General features: G+C 39.3%; 1 protein-coding gene across 1 annotated transcript in view; it reads right to left on the reverse strand.

Moving 5' to 3' along the window:
* The window catches only part of CDH8 (cadherin 8), a 404121-nt gene that overhangs the window by 128646 nt on the left and 255485 nt on the right, over window positions 1–19990 (reverse strand). Inside the window, exon 8 of the mRNA XM_086349550.1 lies at window positions 3603–3739. Coding sequence (XP_086205676.1) covers window positions 3603–3739 — 137 coding nt within the window. The remainder of the gene's footprint in view (window positions 1–3602; window positions 3740–19990) is intronic.

A 19990-nucleotide genomic window follows, 5' to 3' on the forward strand; every position in this document is an offset into this window, starting at 1 on the left:
CATTCATCTCATCCAAATACAATAAATCTCCCTTTAATATTTTTTTCCAGGACATGATCTGCGGCTTCAGAAGATAAACATTACATGATGCGCTCAATAATAAAACCAAGTCAAAATAAGTTTCTAAGCCATTTTCATAGTAATTCCAATTTTTCTTAAGTTCTCTGTGATCTTATTATTTTGAATTCTGTAACTTAATTTTACATTTAAAATTTCTAGACTTATGCCCACCTCAGCTAGAAGGCAGTGGCACCCCACTCCAGTACTCTTGCCTGGAAAATCCCATGGACGGAGGAAACTGGTAGGCTGCAGTCCATGGGGTCGCTAAGAGTCGGGCAGGACTGAGCGACTTCCCTTTCACTTTTCACTTTTATGTATTAGAGAAGGAAATGGCAACCCACTCCAGTATTCTTGCCTGGAGAATCCCAGGGACAGAGGAGCCTAGTGGGCTGCCATCTGTGGGGTTGCACAGAGTCGGACACGACTGAAGCAACTTAGCAGCAGCAGCAGCAGCTTATATTTTACAGCTAAAATTTACAGTTCTCTTTTATACTTCCAATCTTGTTGGTTTCCCTGGTAGCTCAATCAGTGAAGAGTCTGACTGCAATGAAGGAGACCTGGGTTCGATCCCTGGGTCAGAAAGATCCCCTGGAGAAGGAAATGGCAACCAAGTATTCTTGCCTGGAGAATCCCATGGACAGAGGAGTCTGGCAGACTACAATCTAAGGGGTCACAGGAGTTGGACACAACTGAACGACTAAGCACACACTTGTTGGTTTTAAGACAGTTACATGCAAAAATTCAAAAAGAAATGTTTAGTTTTTCAATCTCTGAGCAAAAAAAAAAAAAAAAAAAAAGATCAAAAGAAACATGCAGTAAAAGATGAGATAACTCCCACTGATGTCAACAGAATAAGGTGAGTTTGGGTTGTGTACTTTTAATTCTATAAGGTTCAAAGAAAAGCTTTGGGTTGCCATATGAACAGAACCATTTCCTGTTTGGTCTCTTTATGGAGCTAACTGTAAACTTAAGTCTGGGATATATTTCAGTGGTTTCTCTCAAGCCATAAAGGAAAAATTATCCGGTCTATATTTCAATCATTTGTAATCAATAGATGTCCACTGAAGCAGGTTTGTGGTCGCACCATCAACTGCTTTTATTCCCAGTACTCATCACCTTCTTCCTCACCTCTGTGTCATTCTTTATGGATATATCAGCAGATTTCAACCCATGTTTCATATTCAGGTGCCCCTAGAAAGAAAACTCCAAGAGGACCAGCTGTTTTTTGCCTGCGTTTCGATCACTGCTATATCCCCAGTCACTAAAACAGTACTTGGCAAGAACCAAAGACTCAATAAATAATTACTGAGTGAACGAACAAATGAATGTCTTTCCTATTGGGCTTGGTACGCTTGTCACCCTAGAGTTAACAGCTCATTACCCTGGAGCATCTGCTTTTGTATCTGTCTTCCTTACTTGTTTGTGATTCCTTGCAAATGAGTTTTTTGTTTCTGGATTGCCCCTGAAATGTTTCCTAACCACCTGTTCTGGTCATTTCCTTTTACTCTACAGAATAGAGTACATGGAGTCTTTTGATTAGGGCCTTCTTGATGAATATGTAAGTGAAGGCAGACAACTCATAAAAAAGAAGTGTCTTAGATTTAGGCAAATTCAAGTAGGTTATTATGTTCAATATATGAGAAAATTATTTTAATGGTAATTATTGCCTGCATACTTTAACAATAACTATGGTCATTTAGACTGGGGATCCGAGATCTAATGCCTGATGATCTAAGGCGGAGCTGACATAGTAGATGACCTACGTAGTAGCTTACGTACGTAGTAGCTTACATACGTAGCTGACGTAATAGAAATAAAGGGCACAATAAATATAATGAGCTTGAATTATCCCAAACCATTCCCCTTTACCCCTGATCCGTGGAAAATGTCTTCCATGAAGCCAGCCCCTGGTGCCAAAAAGGTTGGGGACCACTGCTTTAGAGCATTTTTATATAGCCTCAAGCCAATCTAAACAGATACAGTTTTTCTCAGAGGCTTAAGGGGACATACAGCTTCAACACTGTAAATTATAAATATTTCACATCTAGATGGGGTTAACATGGCTAAGAAATCAAAGCTACCAAATGAGATGCTCAATTTTCTTTATCCCTTAATGTTACAAGGGATAAACTACTAGCAGAGCAACATACTAGAGAAGAAAATGGTACTCCTAATAAGGAAAAGCACCAAAGTTTCCAAAGCGCTTCTTTTAAATCCCATATCAAGCTGTTTCTTTGCCTGCTTTGAGGTTGCCAAGAGAAACATTCTGCACTCTTGAATGGTCACTTTTTCACACAGTGGTTGTGTTTTATTTTTTGAATAAGACTCCACGGAAGACATTACCCCCACATCTCAAAGCAAGGAAAATCCAGGCCTTTCCTGAAGGTCTAGATTACTCTTCTTACAGACAAATTTATCATGAATCTCAGAGACATTGGCTGTGAAACCAGAGCAGATTTAGAGAGTGCAAAGAGCAGAGTTTAGGGCTCACATCCTTTACAAATTTGTACCCATGAATCTTTTTTATTGTGAACTTTTGTTGCCTTATTCAGATTCCTTCTATCCCAGTTCCCTCAAGAATGTACTGTCATCTCCCTTGAACGTGTATAAACTGTGAAGTCTTTCATCTCCTTTACAGAAAGGAATATTCAGATAACATGCAGAATGTCTTTTGCTTGGAAATAAAATGAACATCATATCTCCTTTGCAAAGGGGATTTAATCTGTACGATTAAAAAACAAAAACAAAACTGGTGAGGCAAAGTGCAAGTTCTCCTAGACAGGAGAGCACTAAATTTCACCAAAGAGCTATTGTTTAGAGACTCCATTGTAGGGTCAGTAAGTGCGATCTGAGAAGCTGCGCTCATTAAAAATTGGCAGAAAGACTAACATATGTTATTTTAACAACCCTGGAACCTCCCCTGAAAAAAAAATAAGGCTTACATTTTCACATGTAATTTAGGAAGAACTTTATATTGAAGATGTAATTTTAAATAGTCTGTGATTACTGTGTAAAACACATTAATTCTAAAAAAAAAAACAAACTATAATCTCATCTCCCCAAAATGATATGTATTGATACTGTAAATTTTCTTTCTATAATTTCTGCATTTATATGTGTATGTGTATATGCATAGCTTAAATGTGTGAGCAATAGTTTCTATATTGTATATAATATAAATGTTAGTGCCCATTTAAATTATGATCTATAGTTCTTAAATTCTACTTTTACCTACCCTTTTATGCTAAATCTTTCCCATATTTTAATATGCAAAACATTGTTTTTAATGGCTGAATAATGGGTATAAAGATACAGGAATACTTGGATGTAAAAATGTTTCCTTCCCACATATATTGCAACCTTTTGGTAATTTACCACAGCGTAAGTTATTTCATGTTGAGATGAAGCATTCCAAGTCTCCTTGGAAACAAAAGTTCTAATGCCAAAATATCTAAAAGAAACAGGACCACTTCTTGTATGATCCCTAGGCATAAACTGCACGCAGGCACACAAGGAAGAAATGAACAAACCCAGGCACTTACTGATTTCGGTAGCAATGATTGTTATGTTGTGCCACACACTTAATTCTCTGTCCAGTGGTGTTGCAAGCGTTATCTTCCCATCATCAGCATTAATGTTGAATTGTCTCTCCAGGTCAGTGTGCCGGTCGATGGAAAACCTGCAAAACAGACACATCTGTAATCTACTTCAAAGTTTATATGATCCATACATTCCACAGCAGACCTTTAGTAATCCTTAGAGAGCCACAGTTGTGAAGCGAAATGAATTGGTAAACTCAATGGCATCCTAATTTGTAAAACAAAACGACTGAATGAGGCACAAGAAACTTAATAATTATTGCCCAAGGAGTCATTAGCTACATATGCAACATGGAGGTCATAAACTGCCATCAGTTTCAATAGGTAACATCTTCAAAAATGGCTGCTGATGAAGAGTTAATTGGACAATCCATCACTTTTATTGGACAGCTTATGATAATTAGCAGTTGCCACAAAATACCATATAAAACAATGAACTCAAATCCAAAGGAGGATGGTGCTAGACAGCAAATTATTTATGGTAGGTCCAAGGAAATGTGTGTTTGTGTTAAACTTAGATTTGACTGCACAAAAGGTATGTGTTTTTGTTGCTGTTGGTTTGTTTTGTTATCATTTTAAGTAAGGTATATATTTAGGTTTCCTATTCATCTCTGTCCATAGAAATCAGATGCTTTCTGATTCTCTGGTAAATAATTTTTTAAAATTGGTCTAGATATTTTAGCAGATTTAAAACTTTAATGGGCAGGTTAGTAGTTCTGTTGAGAAAACTTTTGGATAAGGCAGACATTAAGATGCTCTATGTCTATAGCCAAGTGCTTCTCGGGAACACTAAGTAACAAGATCATACAGGAATTACTTTTTTTTACCACATTTACTAATATCGTAAGAAACACAAGGCATGATTAGAAAAACTGGCATGACTGGAAAAACTTTATTCCACAAATAAGCAGTGGAATAAAGTAAAACAGAATGAAATGGAGGTTCAAATAAGGATTGTGCGTGTATGCTAAGTCACTTCAGTCATGTCTGACTCTTTGCGACCCTATAGACTATAGCCTTTGACTGTGTGGATCACAAGAAACTGTGGAAAATTCTGAAAGAGACGGGAATACCAGACTACCTGACCTGCCTCTTGAGAAATTTGTATGCAGGTCAGGAAGCAACAGTTAGAACTGGACATGGAACAACAGACTGGTTCCAAATTGGAAAAGGAGAACGTCAAGGCTGTATATTGTCACCCTGCTTATTTAACTTCTATGCAGAGTATATCATGAGAAACACTGGGCTGGAAGAAGCATGAGCTGGAATCAAGATTGCTGGGAAAAATATCAATAACCTCAGATATGCAGATGACACCATCCTTATGGCAGAAAGTGAAGAGGAACTAAAAAGCCTCTTGATGAAAGTGAAAGTGGAGGGTGAAAAAGTTGGCTTAAAGCTCAACATTCAGAAAACAAAGATCATGGCATCTAGTCCCATCATCATGGGAAGTAGATGGGGAAACAGTGGAAACAGTGTCAGACTTTATTTTGGGGGGCTCCAAAATCACTGCAGATGGTGATTGCAGCCATGAAATTAAAAGACGCTTACTCCTTGGAAGAAAAGTTATGACCAACCTAGATAGCATATTGAAAAGCAGAGACATTACTTTGCCAACTAAGGTCCATCTAGTCAAGGCTATGGTTTTTCCAGTGGTCATGTATGGATGTGAGAGTTGGACTGTGAAGAAAGCTGAGTGCTGAAGAATTGATGCTTTTGAACTGTGGTGTTGGAGAAGACTCTTGAGAGTCCCTTGGACTGCAAGGAGATCCAACCAGTCCATTCTGAAGGAGATCAGCCCTGGGATTTCTTTGGAAGGACTGATGCTAAAGCTGAAACTCCAGTACTTTGGCCACCTCATGCGAAGAGTTGACTCATTGGAAAAGACTCTGATGCTGGGAGGGATTGGGGGCAGGAGGAGAAGGGGACAACAGAGGATGAGATGGCTGGATGGCATCACTGACTCAATGGACGTGAGTCTGAGTGAACTCCAGGTGTTGGTGATGGACAGGGAGGCCTGGCGTGCTGCAATTCATGGGGTCAAAAAGAGTCGGACACGACTGAGGGACTGAACTGAACTGAACTGAGACTAGGCCCACTAGGCTCTTCTGTCCATGGAATTCTCCAGGCAAGAATATTGGAGTGGGTTGCCATGCCCTTCTCTACAGGATCTTCATGACCCAGGGATCAAGCCCGTGTCTCTTAAGTCTCCTGCATTGGCAGGCAGGTTCTTTACCACTAGTGCCACCTGGGAAACCCTCAAAGAACTCCCCCAAATTTTTATGTTAAAACCCTAATTCCTAATGTGTGATAGCATTTGGAAATAAGGCCTTTAGGAGGTAATTAGGGTTAGAATAAGTCATTAGAATAGGGCTCTCCTGTGGGATTAATGATCTTATTTAAAAAAAAAAAAAAAAAAGAAGAAGAAGGGGACATAGGCTGTCTCCTTTCTGCTCTCTGCCAAGGAGGATTCAAGAAGACAACCATACCAGAAAATGTGCCCTCACCATACAGTGGATCTGCTGGTACCTTGATCTTGGACTTCCCAGCCCCCAGAAACTGTGAGAAACAGATTTTTGGTGTTTAATCCACCCCATCTAGGATACTCTGTATCTAAGAAGCCCAAACTAAGACCAAGGTCACGTGCAATCCCATCTAGGAGGCAGGACTGAGGAAACCTTTCATGGTTTAGGGGAACTCCTAAGAACTATACATGAAATCTGTTTATTGGTACCCATTAATACTAAATACGAAACATGCTCCATGGCTATTTGCAGCTAAGCGTATTTTCCTTTTCTATGGTTTTTATGAACATTTATTATATCATCAAGAATAAAACTATATTATAAGAAAAAAAATAAAATTTCCCATAATTTTGTATCTGTAGGTTTGTACTGTTAACATTTTAGTGGATTTCATTGCAAACATATAAACAGGTACTTTATGCTTATCTGTCTATGCATATATACTTATTTGTATCTATATCTAACTCCAGGAAATAGTGAAAGAGAGGGAAGCCTGACATGCTGCGGTTCATGGGGTCGCAAAGAATCGGACACAATCTAGCAACTGAATAACAACAACAACAACAAAGGGGGATGGGTAAATGGATGGATAGCAGACAGACAGACATATAGGGATATGGATAACTCCTTGCTCCTCTTAGCTGTATCTTCTCATTAGAAATGGCATGCATGCTCCTTATCAGTTCAGTTCAGTCGCTCAGCCATGCCCGACTCACTGCGACTGCTTATACCAGATGCAGATATTAAGAAAAAAGACATTCCTGTAAATCCTCTACACCAATCACAAGCATCATTAGACATTCTGGAATAATATTAAAAAGTACTTAATTTTATTGACAGGATCTTCTTCCCTGTAGCTCAGACGGTAAAGAATCCGCTTGCGATCCAGGAGACTCAGGTTCAATCCCTGGGTCGGGAAGATCCCCTGGAGAAGAGAATGGCAACCCACTCCAGTATTCTTGCCTGGAGAATCCCATGGACAGAGAAGCCTGGCAGGCTACAGTCCATGGGGTCACAAAGAGTCAGACATGACTGAGCTACTAACACTACTACTAATTTTATTGACAACAGTATGTTGCTAAATTCCTTGATAATACCATGTACTAAGAGATCATAACTCCAGGTATAATAAAGACTTGCTGCTGCTGCTGATGCTAAGTCACTTCAGTTGTGTCCGACTCTGTGCGACCCCACAGACGGCAGACCACCAGGCTCCCCCGTCCCTGGGATTCTCCAGGCAAGCACTGGAGTGGGTTGCCATTTCCTAATAAAGACTTATATATAAAGAAAATAAATACACTGACTTGCATCTATACACCAGGAATTTATAAAACAATCCCTTGCCTAACCCCCAGGATAATTAGAGAAATTCAGAATGGATTTAAGAACCTAGAGACATAGCTGAATTAACAGTGCTTGCAAAATAATCCTGAACATGAGGAAGTAAGTGTTCACTGCAAAACATCTGAATCTGTTGTATTACTGAAAAAAAGACTAAAAATCATTATCCTGGGGAACAATGATTGTTGATTAGACCAATGAGGTTCCACGTTTAACTGTAAAATAATAGGCATGTGTTTTGCTCCAGATATCATGAACACTCTGTTAAAAGATCTAAGTGATGTCCAGAGGATTAATTATCACTATCTGCATCATATTCATAAATAAACTTTGCATGCACTGCTGGGTTCTAATAATTTTATTATCACACTGCTGATATTTCACACATTCATGCATCTGCCAATTTCCCAGAGGCCACAGAAAACGAGGTTGGAAACACACTCCATGGCTATTTGACTGCTGTCCAGTAAATGCCTAGAACTTCTGGCCTAGAAGAAGCGCTGGGAACAATGACAGAGTTTTGGAAGCTGTTTGTGTAACCCCTTATTTAAAACTGTACCATGCAACCTTGACATTGGAATAAATTATATCTCTATTATTTATATATTGTTGTTTCTAGGATAATTAATAAATACCCCGAGCCTCAGTTTCTTCACTGGCCAAATATAATACTCAAATCACAGGTCTGGTTGTGAAGATTAAAAATGAAACATAAATCAGTCTTTGGTAATTAGTAAGTGCTGAAGATATGTTCATCATCACCACATCACGATAATAACATCATGTCCCATTAAATGAAGCTTTATAAATTTTCCTACTTGGAAGGTGGTGGAGAAGGCCCCTTTCTTACCAGTTTATAAATAGCATAAATGTGGAAAAAACATTTGGGTGTTATTTAACTCCCATAACTCTAAAAGAGACAGGGATATTTTTCTCATTTTTTAAAGATCAGCTCACGACAGACTTTATGAGGTGAGTCATAAGAATTTATAAAATACAGCCCTTTAGTAAGATCAGAGGTAAGACTGTCATAACATTACAAGACAACACAATGGGAGGAACTTGATGGGGGGAAAAAAAAAACAGCTTAAAATTCAGTTTAAAGTCTACCTCGACTGTATAAAGAAGCCTCTTGCTCCCTTTGTACACATTTTGCATATTTTATAGCCTAGTAGACTTCATGGTAAAGGCTGCCCAGAACTGCTAAATAGTTCAAAAATTCAGACTTAGCACAGTCAATAAGCACGCATTAAACACCAAATGTATACCAGGCACAGTGCTAGATGCCTCTTTCTTTTTGCATCTTTCTCTCTTTGGTGTCTTATAAAATGAATAAAAGAAAAATCACAGGTGTGATTTCATCGTGTTATTAATCATTTTGTGCCTTTGTTACCTAATCTGTTAAATGGGAATTAGAATAGGTTTTGTGAGATGTAGACGAGGTAATACCTATAGAGCACTTATTGCAGTGCCTGGCACATATAATAATAAATATCTATTGAAAATCTCTAATGTTGTCATTACTCATCTGGAAACAGTAGGTTTCTACTAATGAATCCCAGGCCTCTCTTCACGTTTAAGCCAGCCTTCCTGTTACTCCTTGATTCTCTTTCCCTATACCAGTTCATCTGGGTTCTCATGCCCCTAGAAGCAGAAGCATGGAGGGTGTCACTTTAAGTGACAAACTAAAGCCAAGGAGAAGCAGCGTGTGGAGAGGCTCTCACTTGCACTTCTAGCATCATTTTAGCGTCCGTTTTTCTGCCACCTTTTCTGACCAAATCTCCATCCCATGAACTGACTGTTTCAAGTTCAAAGCTTTATTGGACACATTCACTTTTTATTCATGTTGAATAACATATGAGTGTTTGTTATCATAGTTAAAATTAAGTACATTTTAACACAAGTTTGGATTTAAAAAAAAAAAAAAAACTGCACTCCACATGCCATTTTTAGCAATGCTCTCAGAAGATGCTTGCTCCCCACAAATAGCTATGCCTCTCCATTGCTAGTTGCAAAGATTCAGCTTGCTTTCCTGTGGTCCTTTAGCTGCCACCATCCACTCGGCTGTTTCAGTTTCTCCTCTCATCTTCTATTCATTGCACTCTATGACACAGCTCCATCAGAGTAATAAAGGGAAGTGAAGTGTAGTTGCTCAGTCATGTCTGACTCTTTGCGACACCATGGACCCCATTTTCCAGGCAAGAATACTGGAGTGGGTTGCTACTTCCTTCTCCAGAGGATCTTCCCAACCCAGGGATTGAACCTGGGTCTCCCGCATTGTAGGCAGACACTTTACCATCTAAGCCACCAGGGAAGGGAAACCACAGTCAATTACGGGGCTTCCCAGGTGGCACTAGGGTAAAGAACCCACCCACCCGCCAACACAGGAAACAAAATGAGACATGAGTCCGATCCCTGGGTCAGGAAGATTCCCTGGAGGAGGGCATTGGCAATCCACTCCAGGACTCTTGCCTGGAAAATCCCATGGATGGAGGAGCCTGGTAGGCTGCAGTCCATGGGGTCACTAAGAGTCGGACACGACTGAGTGACTTCACTTTCACTTTTCACTTTCATGCATTGGAGAAGAAAATGGCAACCCAGTCCAGTGTTCTTGCCTGGAGAATCCCAGGGACTGGGGAGCCTGGTGGGCTGCCATCTATGGGGTCACAGAGAGTCACACAACTGAAGCAACTTAGCAGCAGCAGCAGCATTCTTGCCTGGAGAATCCCATGGAGAAGCCTGGTGGGCTACAGTCCATAGGGAGGGCAGAGAGTCAGACACGACGGAAGCAACTGAGCACATGTGCGTGCACACTCAGTTACAAGACTTGGATACAGACTGTTTTCTTACACCAATTAACAGAGAATAATTTCAAAGAGAAACAGGGTGGATTAAATTAACTGCAAACCCGAAGGAAAGACTTAATTTTTTAGAATACCGTGTACCAGGCAAGTTCTTCAGATGTCATGATTTTGCATAGATGTCTCAGAACTAGAAGTAAGCCACACTGTTTTCTAGGATTCCCAGTATCTATCTGAATAGCAGCAGATAAAGTGGAAGAAACAGAAACCAGATAACCTTCAGTGGAATCTCACCGGTGAGATCTCACTGAAACAATGTAATTGGTCATAATCTCATAGGCTCATCTATAAATAGGAGAAAGGATCTATTAATATTTCACAAAATGGTTCTCTGCAATAAATGAATGGATACATGACTCAGATACAGCAAAGTAATTGGTTAATTAATAGGCGATTCTTTAAGCCCAGAATGACTGAAAATGAATAATTAGAAATAGAAAGATATAAATAAAATCGACCATTCACATCCTTTAGTAGTTTCCCAAGTGATACTAGAAAAATATTCCAAATCTGTCATGTGCATGAGTGCCTGCTAAGTCGTGTCTGACTCTGTGCAACTCTGTGGACGGCAGCCTGCCAGTCTCCTCTATCCATGGGGTTCTCCATGTAAGAATCCTGGAGTGTGTTGCCATGTCATCCTCCAGGGGATCTTCCTGACCCAGGAATCCTACCCACATCTCTTACATCCCCAGCATTGGCAGGAAGGTTCCTTACCACTAGCACTACTTGGGAAGCCCAATCTCTTCATAGTGTTAGTCTATACCAGCCATCACCTTTTTCAAAATAGACTCTGAGCTGAAGAGGCTACTGGGTTTCTTTGCTTAGTGCTCATCCACAAGGAGCCTTTGGGACCTGACCCGAGTCTTCACTGATCTTCTCTTCCTTAAGGTTGTCCTCCCTATTATTCTACAATTAAGCATTTGCTGGACTTTTGCTCTTTAAAACAGGAAGAGATTGTTTGATTCTTATAACATCACATTGGTTGGAATTTTGTACTACAGTTATTCCATAACTCCCTGTTGGAAAGATGCACAAGCTTTCATTGAGCGTGGGTTGTTATTATGTAGGAAACATGGTGCTAAAGAAGTATGAGGAAAGGAGTAAATGGGATAAGAACAGAAGAAAAAAAGAAGAGTGAATTTGGTTCCCACTGTATCTACAGAAAAGTTCAATGTCTTCTAATTTGCATCTTAAAAGTCATAGGGTTTGTATCTCCGGTATTAAAGTCATTTTAATTTCTTTTTTTATTCACAAAAATGTTATTATTAACATAGTTGTTAAATTATATAAATTCTGTGCTGACTTGAACATTTCTCAGAATATTTTCAGGGTTTTAAAAATCATCAGTTTAAAAAATTAATTTATTTATTTTCAGTTCAGTTCAGTTCAGTTGCTCAGTGGTGTCCGACTCTTTGTGACCCCATGAATCACAGCACACCAGGCCTCCCTGTATATCACTGACTCCCAGAGTTCACTCAGACTCACGTCCATCGAGTCCATGGTGCCATCCAGCCATCTCATTCTCTGTCGTCCCCTTCTCCTCCTGCCCCCAATCCCTCCCAGCATCAGAGTCTTTTCCAATGAGTCAACTCTCCGCATGAGGTGGCCAAAGTACTGGAGTTTCAGCTCCAGCATCATTCCCTCCAAAGAACACCCAGGGCTGATCTCCTTTAGAATGGACTGGTTGGATTTCCTTGCAGTCCAGGGACTCTCAAGAGTCTTCTCCAACACCACAGTTCAAAAGCATCAATTCTTCAGGGCTCAGCTTTCTTCACAGTCCAACTCTCACATCCGTACATGACCACTGGAAAAACCATAGCCTTGACTAGACGGACCTTTGTTGGCAAAGTAATGTCTCTGCTTTTCAATTTGCTATCTAGGTTGACATAACTTTTCTTCCAAGCAGTAAGTGTCTTTTAATTTCATGGCTGCAGTCACCATCTGCAGTGATTTTGGAGCCCCAAAGAATAAAGTCTGACACTGTTTCCACTGTTTCCCCATCTATTTCCCATGAAGTGATGGAACCAGATGCCATGATCTTCGTTTTCTGAATATTGAGCTTTAAGCCAAGTTTTTCAGTCTCCTCTTTCACTTTCATCAAGAGGCTTTTTAGTTCCTCTTCACTTTCTGCCATAAGGGTGGTGTCGTCTGCATATCTGAGGTTATTGATATTTCTCCCGGCAATCTTGATTCCAGCTTGTGCTTCTTCTAGCCCAGAATTTCTCATGAGGTACTCTGCATATAAGTTAAATAAGCAGGGTGACAGTATACAGCCTTGACATACTCCTTTTCCTATTTGGAACCAGTCTGTTGTTCCATGTCCAGTTCTAACTGTTGCTTCCTGACCTGCATACTGGTTTCTCAAGAGGCAGGTGAGGTGATCTGGTATTCCCATCTCTTTCAGAATTTTCCACAGTTTATTGTGATCCACACAGTCAAAGGCTTTGGCATAGTCAATAAAGCAGAAATAGATTGGAGGCTAATTACTTTAAAATTGTTGTGGTTTTTGCCATACATCAACATGAATCAGCCATGGGTGTTCATGTGTCCCATCATCCTGAACCCTGAAGGCTTCATTTTAATATCTTGAAAATACACATATGTTTGATTTGCTGTTCTTTTACAGATTTACTTAAGATGCGTTTGAGACAACAGAACTCATTCAAAGAGACTGGAATATATTTTGGAGAGTCATCTTTTTGCCACAATAAGAAGAAAGATTTTAACACAGTAGGGCATGGTATGTGAGAAAACAGGCTTCTTGGACCATGTTATTAATAACATCAATCCTAATGATGGCAATTTTGCAAACAGACATTCTCATTCTATAACAATGAAGATGGTTTAGAAACTGCATCACCCATGATAATCAATATTCAACTTTCCCTATTTCAACTTTCCCATTCTATTCCAACAACTATCCTGGTTTGCTTCAGTCTTGCTGCTGCTGCTGCTGCTAAGTTGCTTCAATCGTGTCCAACTCTATGCGACCCCATAGATGGTAGCCCACCAGGCTCCCCCGTCCCTGGGACTCCCCATGCAAGAACACTGGAGTGGGTTGCCATTTGCTTCTCCAATGCATGAAAGTGAAAAGTGAAAGTGAAGTCGCTCATTCGTGTCCGACTCTTAGCGACCCCATGGACTACAGCCCACCAGGCTCCTCCATCCATGGGATTTTCCAGGCAAGAGTATTGGAGTGGAGTGCCATTGCCTTCTCCACTAATATTCCTCTAACTTGTAGTAGTATGTCTTAGAAATGAATGCTAACGACTTCATCATTGTACTTTGTGAAGTAAAGGCTATGGATGCGAGGAAATTCCTACCTAGATGCTTAGCACGTTGTTGGGGATCTAATTTAACCTACTGGGCTCTGACCATGAGCACAAACTTTGTCACCAGTTCACTCAATCAAGAGTAGTGTGCAGAGGTCAGAAGTTAATATTAGAAGAGATCACTATTGCAGTGATTGAGACTAGGTCAAAATGGGCAACTGGATATTATTATATTGGAAAATAGCACCCTTTCTGCATTGCTGCAATATACAACTTTTACCTGAATCATAGTGAAGTCGCTCAGTCGTGCCCGACTCTTTGCGACCCCATGGATAGTAGCCTGCACAAAGCTCCTCCGTCCATGGGATTTTTCAAGGCAAGAAGTACTGGAGTGGGTTGCCATTTGCTTCTCCAACCTGAATCATATGTTTACTCAATTATCACAGCCTAACTATTTACATTTCATACCAATATTTGGCACAAAATCCTGTATCTTGTTTGTGTGTGTGTAAGACAGATTTTACCGTCAACATATAAATATTATATGTATATATACATTCATTCATTTGTTCATTTAAAGCATCTCCTACTCCCTCTTCCCAATCTTGCCCCATATGACACACCTACAGAGACCCTCTGTCCCTACTGAATTTCTGTTTCTTGTTTGCAATAAAGAACATCAAACTCTGATAATATCAAGAGTATTTTAAGGATGATCGGCACCAAGCTTTCAATATCAAGGAGTCTTTTTCACTCCCAGTGACTTGTGTCAGAAAGGAAGAATGTAAATTAAAGTCTGGAATGTGCACGAGAAGCTACACCAGTTATCTTAATAATCAGGTAAAGATAAATAATTTTCTCTCAAAAGTTACTCTGGACTATATTATTACTAATACAGTATTTGTGAAATACCTGATGAATTTTCAAGAGAAAGACCCTTTTCTTCCTAATGTCTCCTCTAGGCCAATTTATAGATCTATCCTTAGTTTCTTCATCTGAAAAATGAGAACAATAGACTACCTTCTTTTAAAGTTTAAGGTAAATCCCTTTAGGTAATGCATTGTAAATTTCCTTTTGATTTTTTTTTTTAGATTGTTGTTGTGGATCATTGTTAAAGTCTGTATTGAATTTGTTATAATACTGCTTCTGTCATGTTTTGTTTTTTTGGCTGCAAGGTATGTGGGATGTTAGCTTCCCTATCCCTAATCAAGCCTGTACCCCCTGCAATGGAAGGCAAAGTCTTAACCACTGGACTGCTAGGGATGTCCTCCTTTTGCTTTTTAAATGCGGTTTCATACTGAATATTTATCATTATTTCTAGTTAGACACTCTGACAAATGTCTAGGTATTTTTAAACAACAATAATAACATATTTGAAAGATTCTGATGTTGTTGTTTAGTTACCAAGGTGTGTCGGACTCTTCACGATCCCTCGGACTGCAGATACCAGGCTTCCCTGTCCCTCAAAGGATGAAGCAGATCCACCTACAATAATCATCCTTAGATACCTTCACTTACTTAGGGTCACATATAGAAATCTCAGATGCTAAATCTGTTCGTTTAGAGAATGTCCCATTTTCTGAGCACGCATTTTGTTTTATAGTTTGTTCCACTCATACCTTAAAAAGATGCCATCATAAAGCCAAAGTCCTACATGTAAATTTATGCAGTCACAAGACCAAAATTAGTGTGTCCCAGATAAAATCTAATTCATGATTAATTATTTAATATTTACATAATATCTTTAGAGAAATTCTAATTTTCTCCCTGAGTCATCAAAATAATCATTTATAACTGAGAACTCTAAATCCAATATGATGACAAAAATATGAAAAAAAGTGAATGCTTTACATAAAAGATTAATGTAAATTTTTAATTTTTTATTTAATTCCATAAAGGCTTAGTGACTGCTTCTTTTGGTCAAGTATGATGCTAAATGCTTGAACAAAGCCTCCTCTCAGACACACTGGTTGTGTTTTTCTCATTTCTTACAATGAAAAATGGCAAGCACTGTAATAAAGTCATTGTTATACTGCAGTTAGAAAGGGGCCCCAGATGTGCCTGGGAAAGGGGAGGGTAGTCAAAGATGACACCACAGTGTGGCAGCATCTGTTTGGGGACAGGAAGAATGAGTAGGGGTTTTCCAGGTAGAATATGTAGGGAGAGCATCCCCAGCAGAAAGGAATACAGGAAGAAAATCTTGGGTTTGTTTAGGAAACGATAGAATTAAGGACCAGGCTGGGCATGGTGAGAGCTAAGGTCTGACAGATGAGCAACCTGCCCTTTCATTCCCATCCTTCCTTTCATCTTGTCTCTTCCATCCCTCTTTCTTTTACTCTTTACTGAGTATTTCTTATATATAAGGCATTGTGTTAGTTGCCAAGACAGACATGGCCTTGCTTTCATGTAACTGAGTCTACCTGTAGAGAAAGACAATGAAAGGAAATAAGATTTTTAAAGCTTACAGTGATGTATTCTTGAAAAATAAAAGGGATGAGATGTATAAAATGTTATTAAAATACTCCTGTCAAAAGAAACAGCAAATATGAAAGGTCAGTTAGGAAAATGGTCAGTATTTTTAACGACTAACAAATGACAGGATTGTTGAAATTCAGGATTCAGTGCGGGGGCGGGCATCGGGAAGGACCTTGGAAACCATGTTGAAGAATTAAGTTTTTTCACTTGCAGGAAATGGGGAACCACTTGAACAAAATACAAGAGGAGAATGACATGATCTAAACCACAGCCGGATTCCACAGGACTTTCTGTATTGTACAAATGTGTTTTGTCCAAGAGGGTAAGCGCTAGCTCTATGTGGCTATGTAGCCCTTGAAATCTAGCTAGTGTGACTGAGAAATTGAAATCATGATTATATTTAATTTAATTCATTTTATTTCCATTCAAAGAGCCACATGTGGCTAGTGGCTACCACATCAGCATAGATCTAAACTGAGTTAGAGATCACTGGGGCAGCCGTGTGGATACCAAAGGGCAGGAGACAAGCACACGGGGCTGCTGTAACTGCTCACCTTAAAGAGGACAGTGTTTGGGACTCCCCTGGTGGGCCACTGGTTAAGAATCTGCTTCTTCAGGGGGCCCAGGTTCTATTCCGGGTTGGGGAACTAAGATCCGTGCAAGGAACAGAGCAGCAAAAAAAAAAAGGGGGGGGCAAATATGATGGTGTTTGAGCTTAGTAACTAAAATAAACAGGACATGGTGATTATTTGGATATAGGAAGTAAAGGACATTAAAGAATTTTGAAGCAATACCCTTGTGGAAGGCTCATAACTGTCTTCTATTAATCTACATTGCTTTCAAATTAGATAATTCTCTTTCTTTTGTCTCCTTTTAGCCATATTTACCTAATTAATCACAAAATACACCAAACTGGTCAAACAGTTCACATAAAGATGAGCAAATATGGACTTCCCTGGTGATACAGTGGATAGTAATCTGCCTGTGAATGCAGGGGACAGGGGTTCCGTCCTTGGTCTGGGAAGACGGTGCGCCATAACTACTGAAACCCAAGCACTCTAGGACCTCAGAGTCACTGCTACTGAAGCCCGTGTGCCTGCAACCTGTACTCTGAAACAAGAGATGCCCATGCACCGCAACACAGAGTCCCACTTGCAGCAACTAGAAAAAACCTGAGCATAATAATGAAGACCCAGTGCAACGAAAAAGAACTACATACACGAATTATCCAAAAAAAAAAAAAAAAAGGAGAGAGTGAATCCCTAAAAGCAGCCAACTGAAAAAGGACATTACATTAAAAAAAAAAAAAAAAAGACTACCAAAATGTAATTAAATCTTTCCATAAATGGTATCTGTAGCTCAGAGCAGGTATCTGATATTTCCCTCTGGTTTCTCTTTTTATGATGGGAGATAGGATTTGTGAGGATAAAATCTTCTACACCCATGATAACCTTGATTCTCACTGTTCACCCTCAGGTCACAGGAATCCCAACAACTCTCATAAATCTCAAGGGGCTCACAACGACCTAAGGCTGACAGGGGACAGTTAGCAGTGAAGAGTAGCTTTTAATTCACTCAGTTACCTTCTTGGGGCTGTCAATCAGGCCAATAATGACTTTTCCCTATATGAAAGAATATGCAGAGTTGATGAATGGCACATGGACAATCAGGAAGAGATGGCGTGAGATGGAAATACATCATTGTGTAGCTGTATGCACCATGAGACCACAACCAGAATTGAGACTTAATAAATATTTCATGTATGTATCACAGCCTTCCTAATTTTTGGCCTGTCTGCCAAGCCCTGTATATTAATTTCTTAGTTAATCCTCCTTTTACTTATGTAGCCCACATAAATTATTATGACTCAATGCTTTGAGTCATAAAATGAGGGTCATATACATTTTTACCCAGCCACAAAGTTAGTGAGATAATAAGTGTAATCTCCTGACCATAATATCTGACACTTAATCAATTAGTCAGTGTTGAATAGTTGTCAGAATGGTGGTATTTGATTTTACGTTTGTCCAGTTTTTGTCAGAACCATTAATTATATAGTAAAATATGTTTTTATGGAAAACATTGTACACCCACGAAATAAGAGTAGTGCATCTAAAAGTAGGTGTTTTGAAATTTTCCTAAAGTTATTTATATACACTTAAAAATTTTAATTGGACATTCAGACTCAGTAAGTGCTAAGGTCTTATGGTAAGTGCTAGGAAGTAAGAGGTGAACCAGATGTAGCCTGTTGGGACTCCCCTGGTGGTCCAGTGGTTAAGACTTGACCTTCCAATGCAGGGGGTGCAGGTTCGATCCCTGATCTCGGAAATGAGATCCCACATGACTCAAGGCCAAAAAACCAAAACATAAAACAGAAGCAGTGTTGTAACATACTCAATAAAGACTTTAAAAACGGTCCACATCAAAAAAAAACAAAACTTAAAAAGATGCATCCTATTAATTCTTTAAGAAATGGAAGTGCATTTAGACTCAAATAGCTTGTTTACTTGCTATCACAACAAAAATAACATATATTTTTATGTGATAAATAACCATTCCTATATTCAGCCAGATAATATCTTTCTAGGAGGTCAAAAGTGTTTTTTACCAAAAATGCTCATCCCTAAAACACAGTGCCTGACCACATGGTCTAATCTAGTCTTGGATCTTCATGCAAGTGCAAAGCCTAACATCATGTACTTGTTGTTGAATAAATGTGCTCCAGACATGTTTCCTCTTTCTCCAGTGGAGACCCCATCCTCCAACTTAACCACCCCGTGGGCTCTGCTCCCTTTCCACATCTGTTCTGCAGTTTCAGATCCTTGGTTTTAAAGGACATTTAGATCTTGTGCTGTCCTTTGCACCATTAAATACATCTTTCATAACTCTGAACCTTCTTAAGGACTTCCATAAACTTTATTTTCATTTACCATGAAGCTATTAATACATAACTCAGTTGACTATCCCAAACTTGACTTGTACCGCGAGAGCCATTTATAGTTATTTCAGCTAAGCCTATTCCACTCGCCAGCAAACTGACTTCAAACACACAGAAGAGAGCTAATAAACGTCTGATAGGTGGATGGGAATGACATTCCTCCCTCTTTTAACATGTTCTCTTCTTAAATATGCAATATTATGTTTTCCTCTGCAACACTAAGTCAAATCTGATTGTCCTTTATCAAAAGCAAGGTTGTATAATACACTGTGTCACATCAGAATGTAGAAATATAAGGAAAACTAAAGGCTTTGTTGAAATGACTCCCATAAATATTTGAACATCAGATAATAGTGTCAAGCTCCCTTTGTTGGGATGCAAAATAGGGGATTTATTTTGCCTTATGAGTATAATAATGTTAGATAACACAGCTCAGCCTATACAAGCAGCTTTGTTTCTCTCAGAATATAAATGTTATTATTAAGTTTTGTTCCCTGGAAGGTACAGAGACTTCACCAATCAGAAAAAAATAAAAACATTTTAAACCCCAGATAAGCACTTTTCCCATTTTTCCCCCCTTTCAAACTTCTTATGCTTTTTTTAAAAAGCACCCTAGATCACTTGTCTTAAAATAGTTTATTAATATGTGAAGCTTGATTTTTTTATTATTGTTATTAGTCAGGTTTATTGTACCACACTGGAAACATTTCAGCTAAATCAATTGGCAGCTTTACAGCCTGCATCTCAAAATACAGAACAGATACATATTTGCCACCACACCATAGTGTGGAGCTAGATGGCTAGCAGGGTGAAGTTAGTCAAATTACTCCCTCAGTAAAGAGGTTCCCTGCACTTGTGCTGGAGGGATGTGAAGATACACAGGGCAGCTGCCCCTTTAAGGAAGGACACCAGAGCTGTA

This window comes from Bos grunniens, chromosome 18 (assembly GCF_055505025.1).
Source record: "Bos grunniens cultivar Pamir isolate PY7600 chromosome 18, Bosgru_T2T1.0, whole genome shotgun sequence".
NCBI classification, from domain to species: Eukaryota; Metazoa; Chordata; class Mammalia; order Artiodactyla; family Bovidae; genus Bos; species Bos grunniens.